The 19,251-nt window shown below is 42.8% G+C and overlaps 1 protein-coding gene across 2 annotated transcripts in view; it reads left to right on the top strand.

Annotated features, from left to right (window-relative positions):
* The window catches only part of CREB5 (cAMP responsive element binding protein 5), a 417,388-nt gene that overhangs the window by 261,052 nt on the left and 137,085 nt on the right, over positions 1 to 19,251 (top strand). Inside the window, exon 1 of one of the 2 annotated variants that reach the window (XM_010388328.2) lies at positions 16,536 to 16,752. The exons of the other annotated variant lie outside the window; for it this stretch is intronic. Coding sequence (XP_010386630.1) covers positions 16,706 to 16,752 — 47 coding nt within the window. The 5' untranslated portion in view covers positions 16,536 to 16,705. Of the gene's footprint in view, positions 1 to 16,535; positions 16,753 to 19,251 lie in introns of those variants that run through there. 2 annotated transcript variants of the gene reach the window in all.

Raw genomic sequence — 19,251 nt, forward strand, 5'->3', positions numbered from 1 at the left:
GGAAATGAAATTAGTGGAATAAACTAATCCAAATAAAACCTGTAGCTAAGTGAATAGTACTATACCAGCGTCAGTTTCTCAGTTCTGGTAAATGTACCGGGGTTGTGTAAGATGTTACCATGAGGGGAAGCTGGTGGAGGGCATACAGGAAGGCTCTGCTCTAGCCTTACAACACTTCTGAAAATCAGAAGTTTTTTCAAAATAAAAAGAAACAACAACAACAAAACACCACTATGGGACTCTATCTCCAACACAGGCCCATCACATCAAGGGCATCAGGGACGGCTTGGCTGAGTTTTACAACCGTGGCTACAAGCCAAGCTCATAGATGTAAAGCATTTACTGTTTTACTGTAAGTTCTGGAAATCTATTTCCTGTGTCAAGAATCTTTGTTGCTGTAATTTCACCTGCTCCTAGGGTCTGCGTCTTCCTGTGCCCTGCCATAAGGATGTAACTCTCAGCTCGAAGCCAAGGGCTGCTCAAGGGACAGACACACCAGGCACAACAAGGGGAGCCCCCGCTTCCTTGGGCTTCTCTTCTTGCTTTCTGTACCAGTTCTCCTGCTGTCATTATCCCCTTTGATGGTGTTCTCATGTTCTCTGCCACATGCAAAAGAAAATAAAAACGTTTTTAAGACCAGTTGGTACATGGTCTGAAAAGTGTTTGCAGTAATTCTCTCTGTCTACAGGGGACACTTTCCAAGACCCCCAGTGGATGCCTGAATCTGTGGATCATACCGAACCCTCTATATACTGCTTTTTCCTATCCATGCATACCTGTCATGAAGTTTAATTTGTACATTAGGCACAGTAAGAGACTAACAGCAATACCTAATAATAAAGTAGAACAACTATAGCAATATACTGTGATAAAAGTTATGTGAAGGTGGTTTCTCTTTCTCTCTCAAAATATCTCATTGTACCATACTCACCTGTTTTCTGACTGCAGTTGACCACAGGTAACTGAGACGGCAGAAAGCCAAGCCGTGAATAAGGCAGGGTTACTACATGTGAGCTCATTGCCTTTTAGTGGGTGATTTTAAATGTATCTCTCCATTAAGACCATTTACCTGAGTTTGGGCTACTGTGTTTCCATCACTAGGAATGTTTTCTATAGTCATTAATGCAGACTAAGAGAAGCTGACACTGTACCCCAAAATAATATAAACATATTTCATTTATGACTACTCTGATACAGAGTACGGCGTAAGGGGATATGTAGCTTATATGAGGTAATTGTCTTAAGTTTGTCTTTAATTCTACATATCTCCCATGTGCCATCTAAAAAGCCTGAAACTATAAATCAATACAAGTCAAAACAACAGAAGTTCACTAATGTAAAAATGTGCAGGTGTGTGCATGTTGGTACAGTGTGTATTCTTTCCACAACTCTAGTGGCCTGCTTTGTTGAGGAAGTTACCATTACATTTCTTTAAAACAATTTGTAAAAATCCAAATCCCTTTCTTTTTAAATAGAGACAGGGTCTCACTGTGTTGACTAGGCTGGTCTGGAACTCCTGGCCTCAGGTGATTGCACTTGGCCACACACTTTTTGATAATGGACTGTTGCAGAAAACAGAACTGTGGCGGAGAGTGGTGACTCATGCCTGTGCTTTGGGAGGCTGAGGTGGGAGGGTCGCTTGAGGCAACGAGTTCGAGACTAGCCTGGGAAACATAGCAAGACCCTGTCTCTACAAAAATTTTTAAAAATGAGCAGGGCAGGCCTGTGGTCCACCTACATGGGAGGCTGAGGTAGGGAGGATTGCTTCAGCGTGGTAGGTTGAGGCTGCAGTGAGCCATGATCTCACCACTGCACTCCATCCTGGGTGACAGAGTGAGACCCTGTCTCAAAAAAAAAAAAAAGTGAATACTAAATTGGTTGAGTTTTTTAGTGACATTTATTGTCAAATGAATTCAGACGCTTCCTTTTTCAAAATATGTTTCCTGCTTTCTATGATCCCTTTCCAGAAAACGGAGGTTCTCTTATCACTTGCTTTACCATAAGCATAATTTGGGGTACCTTGGGTCTCTTAGATATTGCTAGTTCAACTAGAACAGAGCAATCCTAATTTTTCAGATTGGGGAGAAGCAAGAGACTTTGGCCTTTTTCCCTGTCTCAGGTGCCTCTTCTAAAATTCTGGTGGGACTTGGGTTGCTTGGTCGCTGGTCAACATGTGAAGGTTACAACCAAACAGAGAAGCCAAGAAAGACGAATTGAGCCTTTCAGTTCTTATTTGTTTTGTTTAGTGGCCTCAGAGAAAAGCAACAAGGTGTGGTGGATTATAGTGTGAACACATCCATCAACTGCCTGAGTGTGTGGCTGGACTCTGCCACGTGCCAGCTGTGTGACCTTGGGCAAGTTACTTAACCTCTCTGAATTTTTGTTTCCTCATCTGTAAAAGAAAGATAAAAATAGCCAGATTTACTTTTAGAATTTCATGAGACATTACAGATTAGCTCTTAGCACATTGCTTGGCATTTAGCAAGGACTTTCTAATTAGCTTTTATTTTTTTTATAATAATTATTATTACACTTTCGTAATCTTTTTTACCTTCAAAGTTTCAACCATGTACTTAATGCCTGTGAGCTTTACACCTTAAAAAGGTTAAAATGGTAAATTTTGTTATTATGTATATTTTACTACAATGAATTAAAAAACAAGTTGCAATCATCCCAACCAATTAAATAAAAAAAATCACTTTCTAAAATAAAACAACACACATTCAGGACACCAGACACGGAGATCAGTTGTACTATGGAGAACACACACAAACACGCACACACACACCCCCAAAAACACTGGACTAGGTGTTAAAAGACCTGGGATCTAGTTAATAACTCTGTGTTCTTGACTAAGTCATTACACCTTTCTAACCTCAGCTTTCTCCTTGGGAAAAGTTTTAAGAAGATGAAAGGAGACAACAGATTGCTTTGTAACACATATAAATTGGGCTTATTGTGGCTAGAGTCCCTATTGCTTTTTATCTGCTGCTAAGAACAAATCCAGGATGTTGTAGAGAACTGCAGGAAAAAAAATGCTCTGTTCATAATGCATTTATTTGGTTACAAAAACATCATGGTATTTAATAATGTACTATAAAATAGGCTCTGATAAACTCTGACTGACAGAGACTGGCTGTCTTGACCCGGTTAACGGGCAATGCCCTGGACCCCAGACCCAAGGCTGACATATTGTTCAGGTTCACAGCTTCCACTCCCCAGCCCAAAGCCAACCATGAATTCAGGGAAATTACTGAATAAGGCCTCCCCTACAATCCAGAGATAGCAAGCCTCCCAGTGCTGTCATAGAAAGAGCTCTGAAATACTCAGAAGGGGGTCTGGAGTGGTTGAGCAAGTAAGCAGCTTAACTTCTGCCTACTTCAGTTTTTTCACCTGCAGAATGAGGAAATTTGGACTTTAAAATTTTCATGCTCCAACACTGCATGAGGTTGTGTTAACAAAGTACTTAGAAATTTTTAGGATATTTTCCTGTTCTTTCTCCCTAAATTTGAAGTAACCATTATAGCATTTGGCCTCTTAGATTACCTTAAGCTCCCCCGGACCCCAGAAACCACCTGCCCCATACCTTACCTCTACTGCTGCACTTTTCTAAGTCAGTGTAGGCCATCTTCTGATGAGGGAAAGATTGATTTAGACCCAGTGCCACTACTGTTGAGCAAAATTTGGATTTACCCAGAGTAAATATAAGGATTTTCAGAAACATCCACAACTTAGCTTTTAAATCTTAAAATGTATTAATTGGTGTTTGCAATCTGGGATGCTGAATTTCTCAAATCTTTCCATTTGTTTTTATACCCAGGGCCTCTTGGGTCTAATACAATGGCTATCATCACACATTCTAAAAGGACCTGCCCACATTAAAACCTGTCCCAGGATACCTGTTTCATAGATGGAGAAAAATCCAGAAAACATCTGCTCCTATTGTTCCCTGGAAAGCAGCTCTTAGAACCCACTGGGCAGCCCACATTCCCAAACTGCCCTGGGACCCTCTCAAAGTGAGAAATGTCATAGAAGTCTTAAAATCACATACATTAATAAAGTGTATTGCTTTAAAATATGCTTTATGATTTTCTTTTTCATCTTGCTCTCTAAACTTGGAAACTAAAGAAGGTCTACCTCTCATGTCCATGAGCAATTTTAATTTTATCATTTTTGCCAAGTTTCAAAAGTGGTAATGAATAAAGCAGAGCCTGTGTTGACATGAAATTTATCTCTCTTTTTTTTTTCCTTTTTCTTTTTTTTTTGTTTTTGAGTCTTGCTCTGCCGCCCAGGCTGGAATGCAGTGGTATGATCTCGGCTCACTGCAATCTCCACCTACCTAGGCTCAAGTAATCCTCCCTGCTCAGCCTCCCAAGTAGCTGAGACTACAGGCGTACACCACAACCACACTCAACTAATTTTTGTATTTTTTGTAGAGACAGGGTCTCTTCATGTTGGCCAGGCTGGTCTCGAACTCCTGGGCTCAAGCAATCTGACCACCTCAGCCTCCCAAAGTGCCGGGATCACAGGTGTGGCTGCCATGCCCAACCAGTTTATATCTTGCATATGAAAACTACATATATTTATTTAGGTGTTAGAGCAGTGTTTTAACTCCCCCAAGAGAATCGATGGTAAAAGGCCAGGGTGCATAGGCAGCAGGGTATTTAAAAGCTTTTGGACCCAGGTAGATTTTTTTTTTTTAAGTTCCTTATCTTTTCTTGCCTGCAAACAAGATCTTCAAATTTTCTGCATTACAAGAGTCCCTTTCTTGATATTTTCAACCATAGGGAAAAGGGATGGAGCGTTTGCAGGAAGGGGTTAGGTCAAAGGAGGACTATTCTCCCACTCAGCTGAGAGTGAGTTGACTTTTAATCTCCTTCCTGAGCAGAACCCAGCTACAGGAGCTACTGAATAGTTGATGTCTAACAAATGTGTACTTTGGAGTCATCTGAAGTGACTGTTGTACTGACATTGGCTTCCAGGACTCTTTCCTGTCCCCCTTCCTGGTTTTCCTCCCAGCTCACTGTCTAATCCTTCTCTGCTCACCTCTTACTGTGAGAGTATCCTACATGACTCATTTCTGAGATTTACTCCACCTATGGTTTTAAAGAAAGTCAATCAGAATTGATTCCCATTGGATGTGTTCAGCAGTGACCAACCTGCTGAGCTCAGATGTTCCCTCTGTTCTCTTGATTGCTCCACCTGTATGTCCAAAACAAAACTCTTGACGTTTTCAAACCACATGTGATCACAGTCGTCTTCACCACAGTTGGCACAAGCCTGTATCACTACTCATCCAGACTATTGCAAAATATCTTACCTGTTGTCCAATCTTGAATTCTTTCCCTCTGACAGTCTGTTCTGCACACAGCAATTAATGCAATTTTCTTAAAATAAAAATCAGATTATGCTAGTCCCTTCTTTAGACTTTCCAATGGCTTTTTTCTCAACAATTAAAATAAAATAGAAACTCTGTAGTGACTTGCGAGACTCCACCTACCTCTCCCAGGTTATCTCTTTTCCCTCTCTTTCTCCTTCCCTCCAAGGTCTTCTTTCTTTTCCTGCCTGAAACACACCAATTTCCTTCCTGCCTTAGGGTATTTATCTAGGTGGTTCTCTCTGTATACCTCTTCCCTATAGCCATACCTGGCTCCTTCTCACTAGTCAGTGCTCAGGTAAAATGTCATCTCTTTGGAGGGGAGTTGCCTAAATATTTGATCTAAAAGTCTTCACCACATCCAATGCTCCCTCTCATCACCATGTTTTATTTTCTTCGTAGCCATTATCACGATCTAAAATAAGAGTATTTGCTTGTTTTCTTGTTGATTATCTCTTTCGACCCATTAGAATGCTGGTTCCCTGGGGTCTGACATCTTGTTTGTTTTGTGTCCTCCTGTGTCTCTGAAACAGAGCCAAGGACTCAACAGCATCCTTGTGCAAAACACAGTCTGCAGCATCTTTTGTCCTGGTGTCTCAGAGCCCACCTTAAGAACTTATGACTTTGGTTTTCCCTGTGCTATCAGCATATGAAATAAGGATAATTTGTCTTTCTCAGCTAAAGTCTTTTGTGAGATGACTTGAAACCAGTTAGGAAGAAGAGGGTATCAGGAAATGTAGAAAGAGGTAGTGAAAGGGGAGACGAGAGAGAAACAAAAGGATCTCAATTGTGCTGAGGTTTGGCCAGGCCAGGAGGGATCAAGTAACACCAAATAGCCTTTGTTAAAATAACAGAAACTTTGACAAATTAAGACGGAACTGCCTCAGACTGAGTTATGGGGCCTTCTAGACTCAAAACCACCTACCCTTGCAAAATGGTGCAGCGTGGATCCTATTTCAGCTCGGGATAAGGTGCTCATATGCTGATGCATATGATGGCAATGCAGATTTGAGATGAGGAAGACTCTGTGTTCGCCTATAAGAAGTCAACACCAAGGACATTTTTACCAAATGGAAAGGGTGACTTACAGGCTTTTTTATAGCTTATTTATTTCTGAAAGTCTCTAGAATTTTAAAGAGGATTACTGCCCCAAAGCTAATTCATTCAGAGATTTGTGTCATTCCTAACAATCACTGTCTCTTCATTCTCCATGTCTTGGAGGGTCTCTTCTTCTGTCAACACAAAGCTTCTCTGAGTAAGGGGGTGTAAAAATCTCCAGCAAGGGTCAGGATGAAACAGGCTTGGTGGCCCTAGGCTAGAAGATAGTACGTGACCAAAGAACGAGGTAGGAGGCCTCCGTGCTTTCATCATAACTATCATTACTTTTCAGGTTCACTGCCTCTTCCTCCAAATCTATACACAGATTACTGCATTATTATTGTTAGTATTTTCCCAGACATTCAGCACCTACCCAGGTTTTTCATTTTGTCTGTTCCCTGGGCTTATGTGTGTGGTGTCTGTCTCCGTGGCTGCTTCTGTGGCGCTATGACAGTATTAATATGACAAAGAGTTAGTCAAATAGAAATTATGTAGGAGTCTCATTGTAATTCAGACACTTAATTTCCACTTAGCAGGAGATGCAGCCCTTGATGACTCACAGGTCGTGATCCTCATTCCCCTTCCTGGGTCACTCGTGTTTTTGGGTCTGTGGATAGACTGGCACTTTCTCCTCTCAAGTGCTGTGGCTCTTTACAAGCCTACAAATTCAAGACTTTTGAAAAACATTGTTAACATCCTTTTGGGAGGGTGATGGGTGAAGAACACCAGAGAAGGAAACCCTGTGCAATCATTAGTATCCAGAGACCACTGTTGATGTGTAACTAAAGTTCAAGAGGACAATCAAGGTATGCCAGAGTCGTGGTAGATGGGTATCCTGTAATGGACTTCTCAGTTACCACTGGTATCCCTTCCCCCATCCCAGCACACCCTCCTCATGATTGTCACCTTAGGAGACTAGGAATATTGCAAAATAAACATCTGGAAATGTTGATAGTAAACATAGAAGAGAAATGTCTTGCAAAACTAGCCACAGGTCAGGAAACCCTAATCTTATCATGGGTCCTGGAGACCATAATGCCATAGACTGTTCAGCTGGGTGTTATGTTACTGTGAACACAGATGTTTTCTTTCCATCCTTTGTGGACATCCTGTTTTGGAAAAGCCACTATAGCCAATGTCTAAAGGCTTGATTACTTTGGGACAGATTACTGTATACATTTTACCTTAAAATAGAAGAGGGGACAGGAAATCACAGCTCCTTTAGAGCATGGAGAGCAGAGACATACACATGTATTTATACATTTTTTTTCACTTAATCAACTTAATTAATTTATTTATAAAATTTCCATGACCATAGGATGACCACATAGAAGTGTGGACTATGAATCACTAGCATCAAAATCTCTGGGGAGTTTTGCTTAAATATACATATTCTGTCATAGCACCACAGAAAGAAACCCCCACCTTGACCTATATAATCTCCAAGGTAATACCTGGAGACCTGCATTTTAATCTGTTCCCCAGACATACTCAGGCACACCACATCTGAGAACCACTGACTGATGTTTGCTGGTTTGAGTGCCAGGCCAAGGGTCAGCCTTCAAGGGATTGAGATTCATTTATTTGTGCCTGCTTTTCTTTACCTGTGAAAGAGCATAACTTGAAGCTTAACACAAAGTGAGCATGCTTTTTCTCTTGGGGGTTTTTAACCTGGGGTCCATGGTTAAAAGGAGGAGTCAGAGTGTTCATTAGATTTTTTCAAGGAGGATTATTGCCCAAGAAAAGCATGTTCTAACACCAGCTTAAATGCCTGCTTTCCAGTTTGGGTGGGTGCTAAAAGAAAAGAATTGGCCAGGTGTGGTGGTACATACCTGTAGTTCCAGCTATGTGGGAGGCTAAGGTGCGAATATAATTTGAGCTCAGGAGTTTGAGGCTACAGAGGGCTATGACTGTGCATGTGAACAGGCACTTCACTCCATCGTGGGCAATGCAGTGAGACCCCATCTGTAAAGAAAGGGCACTGGGATTGGCTCAGACAGTGCATGAATCTCATTTTCCTTCCCATTTCTATTAATAAAGGAAGAATTCTCAACTTTGTAAGAAATGAGAAATGTAGGATCTTTTTACTCCTAAATCTATAAATCTCCTTCGACATCATAATATCTACTTTTCCTCTTATAAGAATGGAAAAGAGGCTGGGTGGGGTGGCTCACGCCTATAATCCCAGCACTTTGGGATCCACCCAAGGCGGGTGGATCACTTGAGGTCAGGAGTTCAAGACCAGCCTGGCCCACATAGGGAAACCCTGTCTCTACTAAGAGTGCAAAAATTAGCTGGGTGTGGTGGTGTGTGCCTGTAGTCCCAGGTACTTGGGAGGCTGAGGTGGGAGAATTGCTTGGACCCAGGAGGCAGAGGTTGCAGTGAGCTGAGACGGCACCACTACACTCCAGCCTGGACGACAGAGTGAGACTCCGCTCAAAAAAAAAAAAAAAAAAAACAAAAGGTAAAGACAAGCCTGCGTTATGTCTAAATCATATAGTACTCCATGTCTAGAAAAATCAAAACTTATACCAAAGCGTTTAAAAGAGTCACTATGATCATTTTATTAAAGTTTAGAGCTGAATTTTAGCATAAAGCAGGATTAACTGCACCTTTCTCTCCAGGATTCTGGTGTAAATAGAGAAACCACAGTCATGTACGGGCCTGAGAGGGACAGTAGAATGTGGAAGTGGGTTTGGAAACCAAAATATTATGTCAGCAGTTTTCTCTTTCATTTATTCACCCTTATCAAAACCAACTTTTTAACTCAGGGGCCCAGTTAATAAAAACATAGATAATTTCATTTGGAAGACCCAAGAGCTTCATGTTTGGGGTTTAAAAAAAATTCTTCTCATCCCCTCCGGGCAAAAGTGTTGGAGGGCGAATTCTCCTTGCAGAAACCCTCTTAATAAATCAGTGCTGGTGAACTTCTCTGCTCAGTGTAAGAGAAGGTCAGTTATTAAATAGACACAGAGCTCTACAGCTGGAATCCTTGTGGAAAGAAATGAAACCACGAATACAATTCCTTAGTTTAAACCTGCCTTTTTATTTCTAATACCTTCAAAACCTCTTCAAACTCATTCTTACTTTTGTAGTTCTTTTTTTTTTTTTTTTTCATTTAAACATGTTTTAACAACGAAAACAGCCAGCAGAGTATATTTTCAGGGTTATCCTATAGATACATAAGTAATCCTTTTCTGAGGGTCTTTATGTGAAATTGCAAAGTGCTAAGGGGAGACAGAGGGAGAATATTCAGAAAGTAGATACTGCAGGTTTTGAATTTATCACGTGCAAAGGGACATTTTTCCACTGATTTTGAAAGTCCCCATGAACTGCTTTTCCAGATAAAAATTCTCAGCGAATGAGGGTCAGCTTCTGGCAGTCCCAAGTTTTCCTCTCTGTGAAATGGGGAGACCCACCAGGGGAGCCTCAGAAACCAGCAGCTTGGGGGTTCCAGGAAAGGGGCAGGCATTGACTTTGCAGGTTTGGCTCAGAGTGTGGCCCCTGATGAGATTTCAGGATGTAAAAGGGAGGGGACGAAGACCAGGTGAGCAGTGTAAGGCCCTTTTAGGACCCGAGGGAACTGACCTTCTATGTTTCTTAGTTTGATGTTATGCCTTAAAAATGCTCTATTCTTCTCTGCCTCTACTCCAACCCTCATCCCTTGGAAAATCTCCCTGGTCAGAATCATGATGTTCCTAAGACCATCATCTTCCCACATTGCCTCTCCTGATTCCAGGGCCAATAGCAGTGCTTGCTTCTGGACACATGGATTAACCCAGGTCATGAGGAACACCTGGATTATAAAAGGTATTAGTGTATCAGCACAAAGCAGCGAATGGTTGCATTCCCAACTTTGGTGTCAGACAACTTTTAGTTCAACTCTCAGCTCACAGTGGCTAATTGAGAGGAAGGAAAGACTGATGAAAGCTGACACTCTAAAGAAGAGTCTAGTCTGTTGCAGGCATCATTCCCCATCTCCCCAAAGAGCCAGGCAGGCCCAGAGCTTCACCTGATGTTATTCTACTAACCCTACCAATGCTCATGAGTACACAGAGAGTAGAAAATCATCTCCAAACAAGGCTTGGACCAAGGGGCACAAATGAACCCCCTGTGGCTCAACATTTAAGGGGGCAATTATTTTCAGGGTTGGACAATTGCAGACCTGCCCCTGAGAGTGAGCACCTCCTTAAATTTTGCACCCTAGGCACCTCACTTGCTTCAACCTGGACTGGTCCAGTCACCACACTTGGTCAAAGGGGAAACTAGGAATTTGGTTGATAACTTCCTTTAACCAAGGTTCCCCATAGAGCCTCCAGGAAAGGCCTCTTTCTCCCACATGATCAGTTGGGTTGTCCACCTCTCCCAAGCATAGCTGTTCTGAGCCAGTCTTGATCAGCTACTATGCCTTGTCTTGGCTCCACTCAACACCAGAACATGAATTCAGTGTAGTTTGTCTGATAACATCATTAGGCTCCAGTCCTATATAAACTTTTACCCACAAAAGTTTGGACCTCCTTGGCTGGGCACTATGGCTCACACCTGTAATCCCAGCACTTTGGAAGGCCAAGCTGGGAGGATCACTTGGGTCCAAGAGTTCGAGACCAGCCTAGGCAACATAGGGAGACTTTGTCTCTACAAAAAGTAAACAAAATTAGCCAACCATGGTGGTGTACACCTGTAGTTCCAGCTACTCAGAAGGCCAAGGTGGGGGGATCACTTGAGCCCAGGAGGTCAAGTCTACGGTGAGCTGAAATCATGCCACTGCACTCCAGCCTAGGCAACAAAGCAAGACCCTGGATCACCCTGTATCAAAAAAAAAAAAAAAAAAAAAAAAAAAAAATTGGACCTCCTGTCCCCCACCATTATTTGAGTTCTCCCTGTAGTGCCCACTCTAGTCATAGAGATTGGTTAGAACTGACATGACCTTTCTTTGGACATGAAAAAGTCCTGGAGGCAGTGTCTCTTTTTTAAGGACACCTCAACAACCATGCAAGAAGTCCCAACAGGAGAATATTTAGCTGCTCTCACCTCAAGTTCCAATTTCCCTGGATGCCTCATGTAGGAAGCTGGTGACAATAGTGTAGGATCAGCTGCTCTGACATCAACCACTTAGTGCTCATTCTGCCATCCCTGCTGTGGGGGTCCAAGAAAAGGGGAGCAAGAGGAATCTGAAGCCCTCCAGGGAGAAAAGGTATAGTGCAGGGATGAAGAAGGCCGACCACTAGATTTCCTAGGATTTTCTTATTCTTGGTTTTCTAGATGCTTCAGATCTTAAGGAAGCTGCAGAAAAAGTGTAAGCAATAATACAAACAGGAAAAAGAACTTTCAGGAGGGAATATACTCAGGGAAGATGGAGCAGTCTGTGTTGCCACTAGTTCAGGCTCAGGTACATTTCTTTTTCTTTAATTAATTTATTACTATTATTATCATCATCATTATCATTATTAGAGACAGAATCTTGCTCTGTCTCCCAGCCTGGAGTGCAGTGGTGCAATCATGCCTCACTGTAGTCTCGAACTCCTGGGCTCAAGTGATCCTCCCACCTCAGCCTCCCACCTCAGCCCCAGTAGCAGGACTATAGATGTATGCCACCACGCCCAGCCTCAGTTACATTTCTTAGGGACCTACTACGTATGGGCCAGGTGCTAGGTGCTAGGGAGAGAAAGACAAATAGCACAGTCTCTGTCTTGGAGGAGCAAATGGCTGCTGAAGAAGACAAGCACAAAGAAATCCTCTCCATAGTTGGCTTATTGCTGGGATAGAATCTGCTTCAGGATGCCAAAGGAGCAGAGAGTAATGGCCACCCCTACACCAGCCCGGTAGCCCAGCAAGGAGACCGTGGAAAAAGATAATGCCAGAGCTGAGGATTGTATTCATTCATTCACTCATTCGTTTATTCAACAAATATTCCAGGAGTGTCAACTGTCTTTCAGACATTGGTTTAGGTTTAAGTGATACAATGACTTGCACATTTTAAGAAGTTAGAGAAAAACCACTATTGGAAGCAGAATTGATATTATTTTAGGGCTAATCAAATGGCTCTTGTGACCTGTTAATATCTATCCCCAAAAGTTTCCTGATGCCTCCACCATTATAAATTCATTCCTTTGTTTGAGACATATTCAGCATTACCACATCCGTGAATTACAAATAGGTTTTGACACAGGAAAGGCTAGTGAATTGTCTAAGGGTACTTAGAGCCAGGGTTGGGGTATAGGAGGTGCAGTAGTTACACGACAGGAGTCACCAAGGGCAGATCACTCTCTTGTCTTCTCTCTGGGAGCACCTGGAGCTGACTTCAGCGGGGCTGACAATTTAAGCCAGCGAATCCTGCTTGCACATGGTTCAGGATGCATGCTGCACCGGGTCACCTAGGCGGCCCCTCATCCTCTGTCCACTGTGAAAACACGGGACACCCAAGTTGAAGGGAATGCTGAATGACACCATGTGGGTGTGCAGTGGTCTGTGACCAGAGGGTTCACTGGAAGCAATTTGCAAAGGAGGCCTTAGAAAACCACCTGGATGGTTATTGTAAATTAAAAAAGGAAGAGATGCCACTTTTTTCTGAATAATTTTTAATACTAGGTTTATGGCTGGGTACATGTGATAGTCATTACGGCTTATTTAACTCTGAAATTATCTGGCCCTTCAAACTCCACTGGGACTGTAGAAATCTTGGGTTAAATTTGAAAAACAATGTTTGAAAGAAGATGATATGCTTTTCCTTAAGGAGAATAAATTCAAACCTAAAAGAGGGGGAAAAAGCGAAACAACACACAAAAAAACCCCAGCTCTCTCTAGGAAGGATCTCCATTGTTTCTTATATTTGCTGTATTTCTCATAACGTGTCTGAACTCAGAAATTCACCCAGGCACACAAAAAGTCTACTCTAGTTGGCTGTTGAGCCCTTCCATCCCTGCAATCCAAGTTGTGTCTCTTCTATTGGGTTGTTTGGAAAAAGTCCAAAAGCATTCTGAACTCTGAGCTCAAATCTCAAAGGTTTCCACTTCTTTGGAGCCGAACATTTCATCAGGAGCTGGGAGTGTGTGAGTGAGTTACACCGAACAGCTGCGCGGTACCCACCACCCTCTCCCCAAGGATGACATGCTCTGCAAAGGAGGGTGTTGTAAGCATTCCTGAGCAAGCCAGCTAATCTGGAGACCTAGCCTGTTGGCCGGGGGCTACTTCTAAGAAGGCTCCCTCTGGAATTACAGCATCTTATGACTTCTATCTATGAAGCCCCCCTTCTTCAGAGGAGCAGCTAGGACATGGGGTAGGGGAGAAGGCCAAATGGGTGAAAAAGGAATCTCTTGAGTCAGAGGGGAATTTTGTTTTGGGAACAGCATCTTGTCTCTCTTTAGCTGCTCACAGGAACGAAAATGGGAAAGTAGGGCTTCTTTTCAAGTGGGGAGGCACCCAGCAGCCCGTGGAATGCCTGATTTGGAAGGGGCAGGAGGGAATACTTATGTCCTGAACAAGTGCAAATGTAAATATTCAGACCCTTTGAACTCTGAAATTGATTTCAATTCAGGCCAGCACTCCAAAGTTGTTTTATTGGGATGTTGAAGTGTTCTGACACATTGGTGGCTTAACGGCATCATCATCAGACACAGACATTTCTGGGTCCTTGGCATTTGTCTGGGTTTTAGAAACACTGTACCCATGGGCGATTTCACTCCCTGATCAGAGGCACACTGGCCGCCTTCAAACCTCTTGTTCTCTTGCTCCTCCTGGTAGAAGCAATGATGCTGGTGGGCCTCATCTGAGGTCCGTGCCTGGCGTTGGCCGAAGCTATCATCTCCTTTGTTACTTCCCAAGCAAGGCACAGGAAAGCCATCTTTACATCACCTCTATTTAAAGCACAGGGTCCCTTTTGCCTATGTCACTGAAAAACAGCAGAAGCCTGGTATCTAGTGGGTTCACCCAGCCCCTGTAATATGGTATAAGGAAAATCCTACAGAGAACATTTCCCCATTGAGCTTACAAAAAGATGTAAATTTGGAAAACTCTACCACATATCCATTTTGTACTAAAAATAATAACATAAAGAAAACATTTAAATAAGAAAACTAAAGTGGGGAGGGGAGATTTGGGGGGTAGGGAAGGGAAAGTGAAAGTCCATAGCTTGATATTAACCAAGATGGTCAATGGCTCGTTTAAAAAGGAAAAAGCAGTTTATACAAAATCTTGCCAACCTGCCTTGAAGTGTAAAGGCTTGTAGAAGCTATTGAAAATTTTGTTTTATTTATTCCCCTTAGCAGAAGAAAAATCAATGGCTGCTTGGCAAGTCAGACGTAAATGAGTTATACAGGCCACTGACATGGTGGACCAAACTTTATAACAACCACATTTGCCGCTGTCAGGCCACAGGCTTCAGTGGCGCCAGCTGTAATTATGGCTGATCACCTCTAATTCAGAGCTGCCTGCCTTGATAAAGGTGTCACTCGGAGCCACTGTGGCATCAGCATCAATTGAGGATGTCAAACCAAAGGGCAGCCTGCTGGAGAAAGCGCTTCCCCACCCCAACCTCCAGGGTCCTGGAGACCCTTGGGCAAATATTGCTTTTTAACTCTTCACCCTGAGTACAGCGACACTCCCTGAAGCTGTGATTTAAATTCCAGGGGATTCAGATGAATATCCCTGACCTCCATCAGTGGACATCTTTAATAAGCTGGGAGATTCCTCCAAAAACAGAGTTTAGAAGTCAAGTTCCTCTCTGCTTTGCAACGTGCAAAGAGACCAATGTTTGTCTTATCTACCTGATTCATTGGCCACAAAAGGCTTTAGGGGCAATAGACTTAGCACAAGCCATGCTCATTTTCGGAAAAGGAAAAAAAAAAATTGCAGCTTCATGCCTTTCTTCTGCTTTTGTGGTATTAAAAAAAAAAAAAAATCCTAGTGAACTTCCCATTTTCATGTTACTTTTTTCTTTTTGAAGGAAGCATGAAGGGTGAGGAGAAATGGCAAAACGGAGAGACGATGGGGTTAAAAATCCCTGCTAATAGTGTAGAGAAGTGTCTGGAGTGTTGTCCTGGTGGAACCCTGAGTGGGGAGGTGTGAAGTGAGGGGTAGAATTCAGCCATTAAAAGGGCTTCACTGTCATTTGTGAAGGATCATGCTTGACTGCCCCCACCTCCCCAGGCTGTTTTTCCTCACTCTGTAATTAAAAAAGAGACACACATACTGTCTGTTCTCCTCTTTAAAGTCACAGACGGCTCCACCCGCACCAGCACCCCCTCTAGCCAGTTGAGTCGTGGGGGCACAGCCTGTCTTTGATTTTAAGGGGGGACTTGTCTTCCTTCCCTCTCCTTTGGAAGGTTCACCTGAAAGTGGAGTGCTGATCTCAGAAAGGCAAGTGTTGTGTCTTGTGGCTGGGGTCTTTTTCCTTTAGCACATGACAGGGTGACCCATAGGGGACAAGGGAGAAGTGACTGATTTCACAGCCCTTGGTGGCTCCAGACACGGGCACATGTTTGGACCAGAAGTGGTTTTGCCCTTGCTGACAGGGAGGTCAGATGCGAGAACTCTCCGGAGGGGTGGCGGTTGGCATTTGGCAACAGAAAATCCCATCCAGCTCCAGGAAAAAAGGGCCCTGGGCGATGGAAACCCTGTCACCTGGTTCTGAACCAAAGCCCAAGCTGCTAACTGAGGTTGGTTTTTAACACTCAAACCTTCCAACCTGCCATCTTTCACTCCCTGCTTCCCATCTCTACACGTGTCCTGATGTTATTTCCCTTTCTCCAAACACAGGGCACTCTTTTTTTTTTTTTTTTTTTTTTTTTTCAGCAGAACCAGCTGACCTCTGCCTGCAGAACTCCGGGTCCCTCTTGGAGCTCTCTGATGGCAGCTGTAGGGCCATCCCCAGCGGCACTGTTTCCCCCTTTGTTTACCCGTTTCTAAGGGCAAGTGCACCACGAAGGCTCTCTGAGTCTGGAACTCGGCCTGGGGCTGTTTTGGTTACATTGAAGTTTTTGCTTCAGTTCTGCCAGATTTAAATGGTGACTTCACTAGCACTGAGCTAAAAAGGAGAAGGGGGAGGAGGGCGAGACCGGGAGAAAGAGAGCAAGTGAGCGAGAGCCCAGCCGGAGGGAGAGCCAGAGCTAGGCGCAAAAGAAGGGCCAGCACATTACATCATCGCTTGGCCTGGAATCAAATGGGAAGGATATGACTCACTCAAGCTAGTTAAGCTTTGGCTCAAATTCTACACACACTCATTCCAGAGCTCTCATGTTCTGCACCTCAGGAGGGAATTCAGCCTCAGTGATGTCCATGAGGTTTGTTTTTAATTTTATTTTCTTTTCTCCTGATTTTATAGATTTTTTTGCCCCTACTGCCTTCTGTTTTTGAGCCTTCGTCCTCCTCCTCCTCTTCATTTTCTCCCCCTTCTCCCTTTCTGCCCGTCTTTGTTTCTCCTCTTCTTCCTTCTCCTCTTTCCCCAGCCCCTCCGCTCCTCTTCTTGCCCGAAGAGGCATTTCTTTTCACTTCGATCAGAGTTTTTGTTCTAGCACAGAGACCTGAATGAGTTGAACAGAGGCCGGGTTGGAGGGGAAAAAAAAAAAAAAAGCAGAGCAAACCAAAGCAACCAGAGCAAAAGGGCCACAAATAAAAAGCGAAGCGAAAAAGAGCAAACTCGGGCGAAGTTTCTTTGCTGCGGTGTCGCTCCTAATCGGAGGAGACAGGGAGAGAGTTAAAATGCAGGAACCAATCGCTTGAATGGTGATGTAATGCAAGAACCGCAGGGTAGTTAAGTAATGTGAGAGCGAGGGGGTCAGGGTTGCAAAGCATTTACCTGCTCTCAAGGGGTTTTCAGTTTATTATCAATTGCAGTGACTGTAACCGGCTTCAGACTGCAATCTCTAATTATTCACAGACGCTCCTTTTTTATCTTTTATTATTAAAAGTAAAACTATATTGTGGTATTTTAAAATAACACGATATTATCACAGCTGTGTATTATTTTCTGCCAGGATTCTCTCTCTCTCTGTTTTAAGTGGCTCAAAACTGTTGTCTTTTCATAAAAGGTGGAAGTGATGGTGTGGCGGTGGGGCGGGGGGTGGTTGGGGGGGGTGATTTTTGAGTGTAACTGGTGAATTGTAAATGACTGGAAAACTGTGTGTGTGTTGTATGAAAAGTGATTGTGCTTTTCCATTTATTAGTAAGAATATACTGCAGGTTTTAAAAGTAATAGACGATGATCCTTAAAGGGAGTTATAGTCTTTCCCCTATTATTTCCGTGAAGGTTAACAGCAATTGTGCATTTACTAGAGCATGTTGACTCTCTGTTGTTCCACATGCTAATTAATCCGGTGCTGTCTTTAAGAGTTTTATGTTCTCGAATTAATTTTTTAGATGATATGCTTCAGTAGTGAGGGGGTGATGATGAAGACTTCTTGATTGAGTTGTTAATATTTGAGAGTAAGAAATTAACATGAAATACAGCGAGAGAGGGGCAAAGGATTGTGTTCTTAATGTTTTAAGGATCTCGTGTACTCAGAGAGACTGTGATGTTTCGAAAATTATTACCACGTTTCTGTTTCATAGAATAGATTTCGTATTGTGATATGCTGCCTGGGTTGAGTGCTTTCTGACACCATCCAGCATTATTAGATAGTGATAAACTAAAACCCTCTAAAACAAGAGGGCAAGTCCAACACTTTCTCATTCTGGGAACTTCAAAACTTCTCTTGGGCTTATTTAGTCGTGATCATTCTACAGCTGGATGCATATTGAGGCATGCGGCACATACCAGAAAGGTGTCTATATTTATTTATTTAACGCATGTTTTGGATATCATTAATTACGACTTTATGGATCTTCTCTCTTTCCTCCTTTTTTGGGCAGAGGTAGAAGTGGGAAGCAGTGGGGAGAAGTAATTTTTGGAGGAAATAGCATGATGTGTGGGGAGGCCTGAGTGTTAATTCTGATGCTTGACCTTGAACAAATCATTTAAACCACCTGGGCTCTACTCTAAAGCTCAGGAAAGGGCAAGGTGGGCTAGAAGCTCCTTGCCGCATGGGGAACCAATCTGAGGTGATCTCTGAAGCCTCTTTCCACTCGAAAGTTCTGTGTGTATATCCATGTTCTATACAAAAGTTTGCTAGAGAGTATTTGGCATAGTTTTTCAGAGAAAAGTACATTTGAAATTCAGGATGAATTAGTACTTGAAAAGAAGTGAATGGGGGAGGATAGACAGGAGTATATCTTTCTCCACTTTGAAGTTTGATTTTTATTTGTTTACTTTTTGCTTTTTGGCAAAAAAACAAACACGGTAAACTTTTTAGTTTTCAAATGCTACCTTTGAGGAGACCTCAATGAGATAAATTACCTAGCTAAGACTGCTAAAAAGAGTGGCAGAGTAGACGAGGGAGAATTCACCTGCCCAGAAACTTTTCTAAAAGATCCCGCACATCCTTCAGGCTCATGAAATGGTGCCAAAAATGCAGCAGACACAGACCCTTGTGCTTCAGTTGGTCACATGGAGCAGAACAGTATTTTTAATGAATTTATTCCCCCAAAGATTGCATGACTACTTGATAAGTTTCTGTAATTTTAACATAAACTCGAGTTTTTAAAGGAGATTTAAGGCTACATGTGAAAACCTTCAAAGATCATGAAAGGCAAAACTGTGTGTGCTTGTTAGATAATTCTCCAGACAATACTCCTATTCTTCAGCCAAATTCCAGGGTAGTAGCCTTATTATAAAGTATATATTTATGTATCCGGGGTAGTAGCCTTGTTGTAAAGTATGTATTTATGTACTTATGGGCCCAGCT

This window comes from Rhinopithecus roxellana, chromosome 6 (assembly GCF_007565055.1).
Source record: "Rhinopithecus roxellana isolate Shanxi Qingling chromosome 6, ASM756505v1, whole genome shotgun sequence".
Taxonomy (NCBI): domain Eukaryota; kingdom Metazoa; phylum Chordata; class Mammalia; order Primates; family Cercopithecidae; genus Rhinopithecus; species Rhinopithecus roxellana.